Source organism: Salvelinus fontinalis, chromosome 20, assembly GCF_029448725.1.
Source record: "Salvelinus fontinalis isolate EN_2023a chromosome 20, ASM2944872v1, whole genome shotgun sequence".
Lineage (NCBI taxonomy): Eukaryota > Metazoa > Chordata > Actinopteri > Salmoniformes > Salmonidae > Salvelinus > Salvelinus fontinalis.
In genome coordinates, this window is record NC_074684.1 from 5,237,449 (window position 1) to 5,253,289 (window position 15,841).

The window sequence follows — 15,841 nt, forward strand, 5'->3', positions numbered from 1 at the left end:
GACCCCTTGACTTTTTCCACATTTTGTTACGTTACAGCCTTATTCTAAAATGTATTAAAACATTTTTTAATCTACACACGTCAATCTAAACACAACTAAACACAATAGCCCATAATAAAGCAACAACAACAAAAAAATAATGAAATATGACATTTAAATACGTTTTCAGCCCCTTAACGCTACTTTTTTGAAGCACCTTTGGCATCGATTACAGCCTAGAGTCTTGGCACACCTGTATTTGGGGAGTTTCTCCCATCCTCTCAAGCTCTGTCAGGTTGGATGGGAAGTGTCGCTGCACAGCTATTTTCAGGTCTCTCCAGAGATGTTCGATCGGGTTCAAGTCCGGACTCTGGCTGGGCCACTAAAGGACATTCAGAGACTTGCCCCTAAGCCACTCCTGAGTTGTCTTGGGTGTGTGCTTAGGGTTGTTATCCTGTTGGAAGGTTAACGTTTGCCCCAGTCTGAGGTCCTAAGTGCTCTGGAGCAGGTTTTCATCAAGGATCTCTGTACTTTTCTCCGATCATCTTTCCTGACTAGACTCCCGGTCCCTGCCGCTGAAAAACATCCCACAGCATGATGCTGCCACCACCATGCTTCACCGTAGGGATGGTTCCAGATGGTTCTTCCAGACATGACTTTTGGCATTCAGGCCAAAGAGTTCAATATTGGTTTCATTAGACCAGAGAATCCTGTTTCTAATGGTTTGAGAGTCCTTTAGGTGCCTTTTGGCAAACTCCAAGCAACCTGTCATGTGCCTTTTACTGAAAAGTGGCTTCCATCTGGCCACACCATCATAAAGGCCTGATTGGTGGAGTGCTGCAGAAGTGGTTGTCCTTCTGGAAGGTTCTCCTATCTCCACAGAGGAACTCTGGAGCTCTGTCAGAGGCGACCATCAGGTTCTTGGTCACCCTCCTGACCAAGGCCCTTCTCCCCCGATTGCTCAGTTTGGACGGGCGGACAGCTCTAGGAAGAGTCTTGGTGGTTCCAAACTTCTTCCACTTAAGAACGATGGAGGCCACTGTGTTCTTGGGGACCTTTAAAGCTGCAGACATTTTCCCCAGATCTGTGCCTCGACACAATCCTGTCTCGGAGCTCTATTCCTTCGACCTCATGCCTTGGTTTTTGCTCTGACATTTACTGTCAACTGTGGGACTTTATACAGACTAAATTGTAAATTACTAAATTGTAAATTGTGTGCCTTTCCAAATCATGTTGAATTTACCACAGGTGGATTCCAATCAAGATGTAGAAACATCAAGGATCAATGGAAACAGGATGCACCTGAGCTCAATTTCAAGTCTCATAGCAAAGGTTCTGAATACTTATGTAAATAGGGTATTTCAGTTTTTTATTTGTAACACATTTGCAAAAATGTCAAAAAAACTGTTTGCGCTTTGTCATTATTGGGCATTGTGATGTCATTATGGGGTATTGTGATGTCATTATGGGGTATTGTGTGTAGATTGATGAGGATTTGTTTTCATTTAATCCATTTTAGAATAAAGCTGTAAAGTAACAACATTTGGGAAAAAGTCTGAAAAGGGGTCTGAATACTTTCCGAAGGCACTGTATGTGTGCGTGTAAGTCTGTAATGTCTGTATTAATGTTTTTAAATATATGTCAATTCTAAAGTATTTTTGTCTGTAATGTCTTTTTCATTGTGTTGGACTCCAGGAAGACTAGTGGTCACCACTGACATCGACCAATGAGGATTCCAATAAAATCTAAATCCCTCCCAATTTTTCTCCAATCTCATAAAACATTTTAGAAAAAGGCTCAGTGACGTTATCCTCCCAAGGGGAGTATTGAAAACAGGGGTGTCAATCTTTAGTTGTTGAAATAAAATGTATTTCTCTGCGCAATTGTATTAGTATAAAATAATATAATTTCAATTTTTTGGGGGGGAGCATACAATATAGCTCAGTATTTGTATTATTTCTTTTACACAGTGTTTTTGTTCATCTTTATCAAAGTTGACAATAATTATCAACCTGACTGTAGCTCTATTCCAATGTTAAGTGACCTTCCAGGAGAGGCAGAGAGTGGCACTAATTATACTGTGGCCCACGGCACTAGGTAAACAAATGTCTTCTTGTCAGTAAGCATCTACACACGATTGCCACTCACATTATTACACACATTAACTATCATCATTGCTGGCATGTGCACGAGGTGACACGGTTGGAAAAACATTGAACAGAATGATAAAACTTGATAAATGATAAACACTAGAAAATGTGAACGTCAAATGCTATTGAAATATGTCAAAACGATGAGCTCCCTGAACTGAATCCAACAGAGAGATAAAAATATTTAAAAGAAAGATTTTTATTTTCCTTTAAAGACAAATTTTGACTTTCATATATTTTTTCCACTGAACTACTCTGACTTGATTATTGAGGTAAATCTTCACAGTGACTGAATCTTAAATTCAAATCTGACATGTTTTGAATTACTGTTCAGGGCATTACTGTCTCATTGTACTAGAAGTATCTAGTGATCTATGATGCGAAACAACCTATGGGACATAAGTAAAATCTCGCACACTGCTCTTGATAGTATCACTGCTCTTTAATAAGCTTCTTCTTTTTTTTCTGATAAATTCCTATGTACCGAATAAAAAATACAAGTTAAATGGGTTTCCATCTCATTTTCAAGTCTCACGAAAAAACATTTATGTTGCATTTTATACCAGAAGTGTCCACTCCGGTATTGGCACGTATGGCCTAGCCAACAGCTCGCAAACCCAGAAACAGATAAATGCCTTCTATTCACAATAAAATGATGTGTGGTGAAAGTCGTCATAAGGATGATGACTGAGAGCAACGTGAGGGGAAAGAGAGGCTTTCCTCTATTTCATTTTTAAACGTAAACCTTCATCTAACCTTTTCTCGTCTCTCTACAGATGATTCGAGGAAGATCGGTTCAATCTTGGTAATGCGAACAACTTGTAAACAATACAAGCATCATTTTTTTCGAACCTTTCAGTTGAACTGTAACTTAAGCAATCCAAAGTCTATCCTTTTATCGAACTTCTAATCTATACATCTCGCATGGGACAAAATATGGTTAGAGGAAAACCTATTTGTAGTATTATAGGTCAGAGGTTGTCAGACTGATGCGATATCTAGAGTGAGTTTAAAAAGATAACTTTTTCCTTCATTTCCAAGAGGTTGTGAACCTTTTGACTGTGATTCGTGTTAAATAGCGAGGTCAAGAAAAACAAAATGGCCTTAGTTGTGATGCAGTGAGGCATTGTAGGCCAACAATACCAGGCTTATGTCATATGAGATGTTTCCTTGAGTCTGGACTATGTAGACTATCATACTACTACTGTGGAGCCATAACGCTATCAATGCTCACCGACTGATCCACCCAAGGGCCTAACTTGTGCAGCCAGGTCCAGTGTGTGTGTGTGTGTGTGTGTGTGTGTGTGTGTGTGTGTGTGTGTGTGTGTGTGTGTGTGTGTGTTTTGCCTCCCAGGCCCAAGAAGCAGACAAAGATGGTGGAGTACTAACTAAAGGTCAATATTTGGAGACGTGTTACTAACTAGAAATGAACGTAAGAGGGCTGGAGGATTGGTTGGGTCGTTTTTTTGAATTACGCGTCGAGTCTTGGGGTGAGTGTGACACTGACCTTCTTGAGTTTGTCAATCTGTTTGTTGCGTACGTTGGTGTTGTCGATAGACAGCACATCAACTGACTCCTCTTTCTCTAGACGGTACTTATTCACCCCAACAATCACCTCCGTACCTGGGGGACACAACCAGAGGGACACACAGTCAGAGAGGGGGTAGAGGCAAACACATACTCGCTCATACGCACACACACACACACACACACACACACACACACACACACACACACACACACACACACACACACACACACACACACACACACACACACACACACACACACACACACTCACACCCCTCCTAGTCTGTTGGCTGCTGGTTCAGAGAAGCGATATAAGACATCGCAATTCGTTTTTCTCTCAGACAGCTTTCAGTATTCACTTCACGATGACCAGCTAATACCATATACCTCTTTGAAAATATAGGGACTAGAAAGCAGGGAAATAGAAAGTAGCCCATCCATCCCTACTGTGTTCAATGGCTGCGGTGGGCCCCACCTCCTCTATTCTACCTCTCTTCCCCTCCTCCCTCTACCTCTCCCCCCTCTCAGCGTGCATCAAAGCAGTAGCGTTCGGCCGGGTCTCCTTGCGTGCTAACCAGGCCGACCCGTGCCATGTTCACAAGACAAACCCCAGTGGCCCTGCGAGCCCCCACTATGTTCACAGGACCCGACCCCTGGGCAGGCATCTGATAAGGACAGCCTTGGGTCCGCAATCAGATCAAAGGCTTAGATGGAGAGGTCGGAGCTCAGACACACACACACACGGCCTGTCTGTTATTTTCCCCTGGCCAGTGTTCGCTAGGCCAATGATGAATGTATGATCCTGACTAGAGCTGTGGAAATAGACCGCTGAGATGGTAAATGCTACTTATATTCCGGCAGACTTCCAGGACATGTCTCTTTTAAAGAGCAGCTATGAAATATGGAGTGTGTCTTTTCTGCCTGAGTGGAGGACTGATGCTTCCAGCATACCCACTGAATTACATATGGGGCATTTTAGGAGGGGAGGTGAGATGATGGAGGGAAGAAGGATGTAAGAAAGAGGAGGGAATAAAAAGAGGAGGGAATAAAAAGAGGAGGGCGGGTGGGTGGGAAAAGAGAACAGAAGGGGGGACAGGGAGGTGGGAAGATGGGAGAAGGACAGGGGTGCATGTGTGCCTGCACTGCACGTGTGTGTTCTGCTGCAGTACCTGAGTCGATGCGAGCCTGTCTGCGAGCAGCACACTCCTCGATGCGTAGTTTAGGAATGCCTTCAGCCACAGCTCTGGCCATGCCTCCCATCTCTTCGATCTCATTGATAAACTACAGGAGAGGGGATAAAATACATTGATAGACATCTAATGCATTTAAACATGAACACAATCAATACAAACAACCATTAAATATACTGTAAAGTGTGTGTGACCCCCTGACCCATAACCTGTCCCTGACCTCTAACCCCTGACCTCTAACCCCTCACCTTTAGGGCAGTGTTGTAGACATCGTCGGTCAGCGCCTCCATCATGTGTGACCCGCCCCAGGGGTCGGCGACCTTGGGTATCCCAGACTCCTCTTGGATGATTATCTGTGTGTTGCGTGCGATGCGGGCGCTCTTCACCGTTGGTAGACCCAAAGCCTCGTCAAAAGAGTTGGTGTGTAGAGACTGGGTCCCCCCGAACACCGCAGCCATCGCCTCGATCACAGTACGCACCACGTTGTTATACGGGTCCTGGAGAAAAGAGAAAACAGAATACAGAACATATGAAGGTCATAATAGATTGAATTAGACTAGACCAGTTGGTGTAAAGTAACTGTGTAGGACAGGAAGTTACCTCGTTTAGGACAGATGATGCAAGTATCAGATAACAGCTGAGTTCATCGCTTATTAGAGGAGATAAGACTAGGGAGTTAAGACTAGATCGGGTGGTGTAAAGAGACTAGGTTCACCCCATTTACATGACTTGGCCTCGATCAAATAACGTTATTATGCGTTTCGTCCGCCCACCTGTTCAGTGAGGGACCAGCCTGAGGTCTGACAGTGGGTCCTGAGGAGCAGAGACTTGGGCAGCTTGGGCTGGAACTTGTCCTTAATGAGCGTGGCCCACAGCCTCCTGCCTGCCCTCAGCTTGGCAATCTCCATGTAGAAGTTCATACCGATACCCCAGAAGAATGACAACCTAGAGGAGAGAGGGAGGGGTATAGAGTGATATATACAAGCACCTGAGTATCAAACATTTGAAGAAAATGTTATTTGGTTTTACTTAACACTATGTATTCCGAGTGTGCATGTCCTTTGTTGGAAAGCACATTCCCTAGGAGATTTCAAAGTATACCATTCTATAGACATGAGATACAGGTAACTAGAAAAATATAGGAAACACAAACATAGTCTCCTATTAGGACATTGGGTCACCAGAACAGCTTCAATGCGCCTTGGCATAGATTCTACAAGTGTCTGGAACTCTATTGGAGAAATGCGACACCTTTCTTCCACGAGAAATTCCATCATTTGGTGTTTCGTTGATAGAAAACACTGTCTCAGGCGCCGCTCCAGAATCTCCCACAAGGGTTCACTTGGGTTGAGATCTGGCTGCTGAGACACGCACAGCCTTTACCCCATATGCTCCTCCGAGACCCCTCTTTCAACGTCACGGAGATCTCTTCTTCTAGCCATGGTAGCCTAAATAATGGGCAACTTAACATTTTTATACATGACCCTAAGCATGATGGGATGTTAATTACTTAATTAACACAGGAACCACACCTATGGGGAGGCACCTGCTTCCAATATACTTTGTATCCCTCATTCACTCAAGTGTTTCCTTTATTTTGTCAGTTACCTGTCTGCTATTATCCACATGTTCATATTGATGCTCCAGAGAAATTACTAGGAGAACAGGTTTCCCACGTAGGGTGTTTACAGACAAAACACAAAGATGTAATCAATCAATAAGTACGGTTAAAACTCCCAAAAGGAATGAATAGACAGCTAAAGTATAGAGCAGAGTGTTGTGACAGTAGAGATCTCAGCTGAGAACAATTACAAGTTACAGCAATTCATTTAACGCAAGCAATATCGGTCTATCGATTTTCACAGTCCCAACAAGACCCTAATGCTATGCACATGCCATATATCATTACCGCTCAGGGGGAACCCGTCAATCAATAACACTGCAGGGTGTGTGTGTGTGTGTGTACATGCATGGACTAACTACAGTCACCTACCTCTGTGATTATCTACGTGACTGACAGTAAGGTGACTTGAGAAATTGCGACAAAAAGGATCTGCATTATTGTAGATGTCAAAATGAGCGACTAAATGAACAATGGACTAAACGTAGGGTGGCTAAAACTCCCGGCTAAATGAAAGGACGGTCAACTCACAGCAACTTTAAAATACTTCCTTTGAACAACCACACGTCAATCAGCAGTCTGTCATTCACCCTGTCCTCTGACCTCGCTGCAAATCACATGGCTCTGCATCAAAAAACACGACGTGAACCAGTAAGCCAGAAGGACAGTCAGTGAATAACTGTCTAGTGGAGAGGAGACCTCTGTCTGTCTGACAGGACATTCACTGCTCTGAGACACTGGGAATGACACAGGGAAAATCACAAAGAGAACCTCTCCAGAAACAACCCATGGCCACTAACTCTGAGGCACTGCATCACACAGGAATGAGGCGCCTGGGACAACACACATTGTATGATCTCACTCTGTGTGTGTGCACACACCTGGGGGCGAACTCATCTATAGTGAGGCCAGCTTTTAGCCCAGTGCGGCAGTACTCCAGGCCGTTGGCGATGGTGTAGGCCACCTCCAAGATGGCGTCCGCCCCGGCCTCCTGGAGATGGTAACCACTGATGGAGATGGAGTTGAACTTGGGCATGTGCTACCGGAGGAAACAACCAGTCATTCAACCAATCAATCAATCAATCATAACAATAATCAATCAATCCTGATGGGGAAACAGTGTGAATTCAGTCACGGACCTCCTGTGTTTGAGGTACATGCCTGTATCTTCAGTTAGATGTTACCTCCGTGGAAGAAAAAAGAGGACTTTTACTGTATTTGCAAGGCAGCGAGTTACAGAGGACGCTTTTTTTTACCCTGTTTGTAGATTTAAGGTCCTTACCTTGGACGTGTAGGCGAAGATATCAGCGATGGCGTGCATGGAAGGTTCCGGGGGGAAGATATAGGTGTTCCGCACCATGAACTCCTTCAGGATGTCATTCTGGATAGTTCCTGTCAGCTTTTCCTTGGGCACCCCCTGCTCCTCCCCCGTCACGATGAACATGGCCAGCACCGGGATCACCGCTCCGTTCATCGTCATAGAAACCGACATCTTCTCCAGCGGGATGCCGTCGAACAGCATCTTGGTGTCCTCCACGGTATCTATGGCGACCCCCGCCATTCCGACATCACCGTGGACACGGGGGTTGTCGGAGTCATACCCGCGGTGAGTCGGGAGGTCGAAGGCCACCGAGAGACCCTGTTGACCCGCTGTAGAACGAGAGAGCGAGAGGGGAAGTGAGCGAGAGAGAGAGAAGTTACACGTATTACAATGGGAGAGGTAACCAAAAATAAGCAGATAAAAACATGTTTTTAAATGTTGTTTTATTAACCTATAAAGTAGAGAAAGAACTCTTGCCTGATTACACCTGACAGAGGCCATTTCCAGACAGACCACAATCACAAGATTTACAAGTGCCACTCAGCCTCCAACAACCTGGGTTCACTTCAATATTCTATCATAAAACCCCAGTTGGTCACACCAGCAGTGAGTATTGTGTAGTACCTTTAATGTTGTCCCGGTAGAACTTGTTGCTCTCCTCCACGGTGCTGAAGCCAGCATACTGCCTGATGGTCCAGGGCCTGAACGTGTACATGGTGGGGTAGGGCCCCCTAGTGTAAGGGAAGACCCCCGGCAGTTCATCTGGCTTCGTTGCAGAGTCTGCTTTAGTGTAGACGGGTTTGATGTTGAGGCCCTCCGGCGTGCGCCAGATCAGGTCTTCTGGGTTCTTCCCTTTCAGTTGTTTTTTGGCCAGGCTGGCCCACTCCGGGTGCAGATCCACTTCTTCCTGACAGGGCGTTGCGGTACGAAACTGTCGGGAGTGTGTCTGTGAGCGTGTGTTGATGAATCCGTGTGAGGAGCAGGGAGCTCCTAGAAGTTGGCGTGCAGCCAGAGCTGCACATGTCCTCTGTGCGGTCAGCATGATGGGCCTGGATCAGGAGACACAGGAGGAGAGGAATGAAAAACAGAGGGACAAGAATGAGACATAATGAAATCACTCTGGTTTCATTTGTTGAGCATTGGTAATTTCCATGTAAAAGTACCCATGAGCACCAACATTGGGTGTCAAATGAAAGCTAACTCTATATTTTCCTGAAAGTAAGTCATATTTACATTTTTCAACCATTTTCCATTAACAAAACGACCAATAAGCGAAGGCTTTGGTTTCTTGTCAAACAGATAGAAAATGGATCTTAAAAAACATCAACCAGAAAAAGTCTTAAAAGGTTTTAGAAATTCATCAAAACACAATAATGTAGAAATATTTAGTTTAGGATTGTTTTTTCTGCCTGCTGTAAGTTCTGTTACCAAAAAAAAAACACATCTTTAAAATGTTTTCTAATTTCTCTCCCTCATGAGTTCACATAAGTAATAAGTAAAGGTAGACCTATCAACTACTTATTGTACGTTTTTAATGATATACATTTGTTTATGAATTATTAAGTGATTAAAATGTGAAATTCTGTTACCAAATCTGTAAAATTATTTCAGAAAAATTTCAGCATACGCCCCAATAGAGAGAGGATGATGGAGGGTGGTGTGTGTGTTATGTATAGAGGGAATGAGACGAGAGAAAAGAGATATTGAAGACATGCAGAATGAATATAATATGATTCTGCATAGTGACAATGACGTATGACTGGGTCCCCTGTGGACAAGTACATGAAGGAGATTACAGAGCCTCACACTCTCACACACACACACAGGCTTGTGATGCGTTATATGTGAACAGTCCTAAGAGGATAGTGTAGTCATAGTGAGGGTTCTTGGATGAGTAACTATGGAGCCAGACTGGCTGGCCAGTAATGGGCTCTAATGTAGACTGGGGCATCTACAGTGCATTCGGAAAGTATTCTGAACCCTTGACTTTTTCCACATTTTCCTTACGTTAAAAACCTTATTCTAAAATGGATTAAATTGTTTTTTCCCCTCTCATCAATCTACACACAATACTCAATAATGACAAAGCAAAAAAAGTTTATTTATTCTTAATTTATTACAAATAAAAAGCTGAAATACCCCATTTACATAAGTATTCAGACCTCAGTACTTTGTTGAAGCACCTTCGACAGCGATTACAGCATTGAGTCTTCTTGGGTATGATGCTACAAGCTTGGCACAGCTACATTTGGGGAGTTTCTCCCATTCCTCTCTGCAGATCCTCTCAAGCACTGTCAGGTTGTACGGGCAGCATCGATGCACAGCTATTTTAAAGTCACTCCAGAGATGTTCGATCGGGTTCAAGTCCGGACTCTGGCTGGGCCACTCAAGGACATTTAGAGACTTGAACTCCTGCGTTGTCTTGGCTGTGTGCTTAGGGTCATTATCCTGTTGGAAGGTAAACCTTCGCCCCAGTCTGAGGTCCTGAGCGCTCTGGAGCAGGTTTTAATCAAGGAGCTCTCTGTACTTTGCTCTGTTCATTTTTGCCTCAATCCTGACTAGTCTCCCAGTACCTGCCACTGAAAAACATCCCCAGAGCATGATGTTGCCACCACCATGCTTCACCGTAGTGATGGTGCCAGGTTTCCTCCAGATGTGACGCTTGGCATTCAGACCAGAGTATCTTGTTTCTCATGGTTCGATAGTCCTTTAGGTGCCTTTTGGCAAACTTCAAGCGGGCTGTCATGTGCCTTTTACTGAGGAGTGGCTTCTGTCTGGCCCCTCTACCATAAAGACCTGATTGATGGATTGCTGCAGAGATGGTTGTCCTTCTGAAAATGTCTCCCATCTCCACAGAGGAACTCTAGAGCTCTGTCAGAGTGACCGGGTTCTTGGTCACATCCCTGACCAAGGCCCTTCTCCCCCGATTGCTCAATTTGGCCAGGCGGCCAAATCTAAGAAGAGTCTTGGTGGTTCTAAACTTCTTCCATTTAAGAATGATGGAAGCCACTGTGTTCTTGGGGACCTTCAAAGCTGCAGAAATGTTTTGTCGCAGAGCTCTACGAATAATTCCTTCGACCTCATGGCTTGGTTTTTGCTCTGACATGCAGTTTCAACTGTGGGACCTTATATAGACAGGTATGTGACTTTCCAAATCATGTCCAATCAATTTAATTTACCACAGGTGTATGTATGTATTTATTAGACTTAATTATGATGCTGTAGCATAATAAACCAATGTGAGCCAGAGTATGTGAGCCAGAGTATGTGAGCGGAGCAGAGTATATGAGTGGAGCAGTGTATGTGAGTGGAGCAGTGTGAGAAGTGGAGCGTGCCCAATTTGACTGGTGCGTGGAGTGAGTTCCCCAAAGGCTGGAGCGTCGATCTTCTCGCCCGTTCCAATTTTGCTCCAGTAGCGCTCACTTCACAAGCTCAGGGCATGCCCGGCCCAGCATGCATTTGTAGTCTACTTGTGCGCTCTATAGCCCCTTGGTTTAGCTACTGTCATCTAGTATGCAAAATATTTTCATAATGAAACTGATAAAGCACACAGGTGAAAAGTCAAGGTAACTTACAAAGATGAGGAGGACCAAGAGAGGGAGTGAAGTGATGTACTAAACTAAAGAATCATTGTGGAACCTGAAAAGACAGGTATCCGAAAGCATGATGGTGTAGGCCTACTTACTACGTGAACGAGGTGGGTATCTAGCTAAGTGTGTCATTGTAGAAAAGTATTTTTAACCCCCAAAAAATGTATCTCTAGTTCGTTCATTTTCGTTCTATTATCTCTATACAATAGGCCATAATTGATTTTGGCCCAATAGGCTTGGAATATGACCTCTTTCAATGAGCTTTCCGCTTCGATAGGGTTATTTTAACTAAAATATTTTAGGCCTACCTACAGGCAAAAAAAAAACACATCCCTGCCAAGCCTGGCACGCTCCCCTCCTAAACTCTGGTGTGAGCCAACATCACATGACCATTGGACTATGATAATGGTAATTGCAGTGTAACAGTGAAGTTCATAGGAGTTTATATTTTTGAGAAATGAAGGCATAGATACATTTTCAATTATTTTCCATCTTAAGAATTAGGCATAAATAACAGATGGAAAAGGGATCTTACAAAACATCTACCAGAAAAAGTCTCAAAATGTATTAGAAATACATCAAAAATAATGTTGAAGTAAAGACACCTGCCAACTAATATCAACACTTATATTTCGTTTTGGAGAAATTATTTGCCTAAATTTAAGAATCATTCGTTACCAAAAACCCACATATCCACGATATTTTCTACTTTCTCTCCCTCATGAGGGAGGATAATGAAAGTTCACACAAGTAACAAGTAAACGTAGACCTACCAATTAGTTTGTGTTTTAATTATATAAATGTTTGTTTATGAGTTGCCAAATTGATAACAGAACAACCAAAAAATGTGTAACAGAATTACTGCAATTGAATTGGCTTCAAAGGAAATCTTAGTTGGGTCACCTGCTAGCGTTCTCTCACCTGCTACTGTTCTCCCTCTCCCACCAAATCCTAGATGTTTGTTTCAAAAGTTTGTATAGCACAGTACAGCAGAGTACAGTAAAGAAAAGTAGAGTACGGTTCAGTACATTACAGTAGAATAGAGTACAGTAAAGAAAAGTAGAGTATAGTCCTGTACAGCAGAATAGAGTGGCGTACAGTTCAGTACAGTACACAGTAGAGCACACTAGAGTGGTGTACACTATAATGTACTGAACTACACTCTACTCTACTGAGCGCTACTGTGATGTACTTTGATGTCCAAACTTAGGAAACATAGACGTATATGATAGGATCAGATTTGGTTTAGTACAGACCAACAAACTTTGGTCTTGTTTGGTGGCGGAGCTCATTACAATAATAATAGGAGTAATAGCGAGTGTGTAGAATAATGTTGCATATTTCTACCTTTGTGTACCTATTTTAGGATACATCATCATAAAAAGAGTGACATTATGCATTTCTGTGTCGTACAGTTCAGTGTCACATCATAGCTGACACCCATTCTTTCTGCAGACATCTTTGAATCTTAATTCGGAGCAGATATTTAAGAGTTTTTGGAAAAAGTGGTCACATAAAAAACAGAGGGAGATTATACAGAAATTCTGTTAACAAACACTGCATCTGCACAGTTCTTCCAGAAAATGTGTTTTTGTTAAAAAAATGTATTGTCAGTGTAAATAGATTTTCTAAAGTAGTCCTTGTGTATGGTTTGTTAAATCTTTGAAATCAATGGTGTACATTTTAGGTGAAAAACCACATTGCTACGTTAACTCACTGCGTATCGTACACAGTGTTCTGTACACTTGACCTTATTTAGCCTACGCCCAACAAAAATATACTTTCCAGGTCACCTATGATATACAGTATGTATCTCATACACACACACACACACACACACACACACACACACACACACACACACACACACACAGAAAGATGAATTTCTTCCCTTTCTAACAAAATCAGGCCAAAGACGTTACACAATCCATCTCTGCCACCTGCAGGAGTAATGGGGCTGATTCTAAAAAGTGCTTGGGGGGGGGCTTTGGCTTAGAGCAGGTGGGGAGAACTGTCCAGTGGCGAAACTGCATTCTCTACCCGATTTATCAATGACATTAAAACATAATAGAGTTTATATAATGTTTCATAACAGACCTTTTTTTTTTATTTAGTGTCTGACATTAACAAAACCGTGCCATCAGAGTTCGCTACTACTCAGCGGTTCTCAAAGTGGGGTTCGCAACCAGATCAAAAAATAAAAATATTATACATATTACTAACAACAACAGATTAAACACATTTTGGCCAAGGGCTCTGTGGAATAAGTTGTGTGTAATACCATACAATTTGATATTATTAATCTACAATTTGAGCCTGGGAGGCTCATAGGGATATTTGTATCTGCAATACTCCACCAATTATACATTTTTCAACTCAATACTTCTTGTATTCCCCCAAAATGCTTTGACTTCGTCAGTATGCATCGTGGGATTTTGTGAGTAGATATTGTCTACTAAATTGGTTGGTGATGTCATTGGAAACATATGTTTGACTACAAAACATATAAACGTGCCACATATGTTGATGTTGGGTTGGTGCTGGAGAATTTTCCTTCAAGCTTTAAAACTCCTCATGGATAAATGTTTAGAATTGCAGGATATTAGCATTAAAGCTGCAACAACAAAAAATCTCTCTGCCCACATAACAAAATATGTAGAATTACAGGAAAATAAGGTTGTCACCAGTATTGCGATTCAACAATACTGATTTTCATGGCAAAAAGGAAAAGACTAAGCAGACCAAACTCTTATGTCCTTTAAAAAACCTGCTGTATGTAAAATAGTATGTGTTATAGCTGGTATCGTAACAACACTACAGGAAATTAACTTGAAAATGGTTCTCTCCTTTGCCAGAGACTTGGTTCGTCCGGCCATGCACTGCCTAAATCATAATAAAACTCTTTGTATGCCATTTAAGCTCACTCGAGTTGTGTTCTGATTATGGGGGTCCCGGATTAATTTGTTGTCACAAAAGGGGTCCCCGGCCCCAAAAAGTTTGAGAACCCCTTACACAAGGAACAGAGGCTGTCACTGCTTTTGAGAATCATTACTGCTCAAAGTGATTGATTGTCTTTGGGGTCAATAAATTCACAATTTGATAACATGTACACTATTTGTTGATAATGTCTTGTCAAATAATAAATACATAGGTAAACGCTGTACGATGCACAGGTAATGCTTTACGATACGTCGCAACACGGAACAAAATAAAGTTCGCGTCAGAAGGGGTTCCTTTTTCAGCTTTTTTAAAATATTATTTGGCCTTGACCATGTCAATCAATGCCTGAAAAGAATAGTATACAATTCCCCGGATGTTTATGCTAACATATTGGCCACATTCCTCTGCCCAGGCCAATGCTTTCTATACATCACTGGCGTTGCTGACGCCTGTCAGATCTTACAACGCCTACATAGGTATTTTACGTATCAGCTAACCACATCATATGTTATGGCAATCTGTCAGTCGATTACATAGTTGATGACAATGTACTGCATTGGTTAATGCAGGCCAACATCTAAGCAGGGGAATTCCACACATATTTATTGCCGTGTGCAAGACAACTCGGAAACGGACATTTCCGACTTGGAAAAACGTTGTTAGAATCGACCAATAGGAAACTCTAAATTTCCGAATTGTCTTGAAAACACATAACAATCTGTCAGTCGGCAACCATTAGCTATAGGGGCATTCATTTAATTGCAACCCCGTTTGAACGCCAGGTTAAGCTATCGCCATATTCACGATGTACGATACGCAGTGGTACCATACGATAAACGTTTCTTGAGGAGCCAACTGCTACGGTCAATATCGCACAAACAAAACACGCAAGTCATTGCAGCAGCTAGTAGGACGACAGTAAGGTTCGCTGCATGTTGGTTACGCACCCGGTAGCAAGCTAGCTATAGCTACCTAGCTAGCTAGTAATGCCCTGGCATATATGCAAACAAATCATCACATCTTTGATGCATAGTTTATTTTAAACCAAAATGTAAAATGGGCTGCAAGACAGTCTGTCGCTAACATTATACAGAAGGGTAGTTTCTCACATTTCAGAAATGACAAATCATTTTTTAAGTATACATTCTGACCTTGTTTTGTTACGTTCTCAGTGGCGTTGCATTGCTGTAAAGGCGTATGTTTGTCCAGCCAATAATATTTCATAACATTAGTAATCGACCAATCATAAGTTAAACTCCGCCCTATGACACAGGACGTAAAAAAGAAGCAAAGATATTTGTTTAGTGATGAGATATCACTCCCGCTCTATATAAGTATTTGTCGAAAGTGTAAAGTATGTACTATCGCTATGTCGCCAGAAGATGACTCTGTTCCTTCGCAATTTTTTATCCTAGTTGGATTGAAACGTGTGATTGCTTATTTGCGAAGGAGAGTCTGAATATTATTAATCTAATCAGCTCTCGATCTTCAACACACACAACTCAAGTTTACAGATTTTC

At 42.5% G+C, this 15,841-nt stretch overlaps 1 protein-coding gene across 1 annotated transcript in view; it reads right to left on the bottom strand.

Moving 5' to 3' along the window:
* mmut (methylmalonyl CoA mutase) overlaps positions 1 to 15,755 on the bottom strand; it is a 47,044-nt gene extending 31,289 nt beyond the window's left edge. Inside the window, exons 1-8 of the mRNA XM_055872171.1 lie at positions 15,473 to 15,755; positions 8,416 to 8,840; positions 7,753 to 8,120; positions 7,352 to 7,509; positions 5,623 to 5,794; positions 5,098 to 5,346; positions 4,829 to 4,940; positions 3,637 to 3,752 (exon numbers count right to left, since the gene is read on the bottom strand). Coding sequence (XP_055728146.1) covers positions 3,637 to 3,752; positions 4,829 to 4,940; positions 5,098 to 5,346; positions 5,623 to 5,794; positions 7,352 to 7,509; positions 7,753 to 8,120; positions 8,416 to 8,833 — 1,593 coding nt within the window. The 5' untranslated portion in view covers positions 8,834 to 8,840; positions 15,473 to 15,755. The remainder of the gene's footprint in view (positions 1 to 3,636; positions 3,753 to 4,828; positions 4,941 to 5,097; positions 5,347 to 5,622; positions 5,795 to 7,351; positions 7,510 to 7,752; positions 8,121 to 8,415; positions 8,841 to 15,472) is intronic.
* Between the last annotated feature and the right edge of the window lie 86 nt (positions 15,756 to 15,841).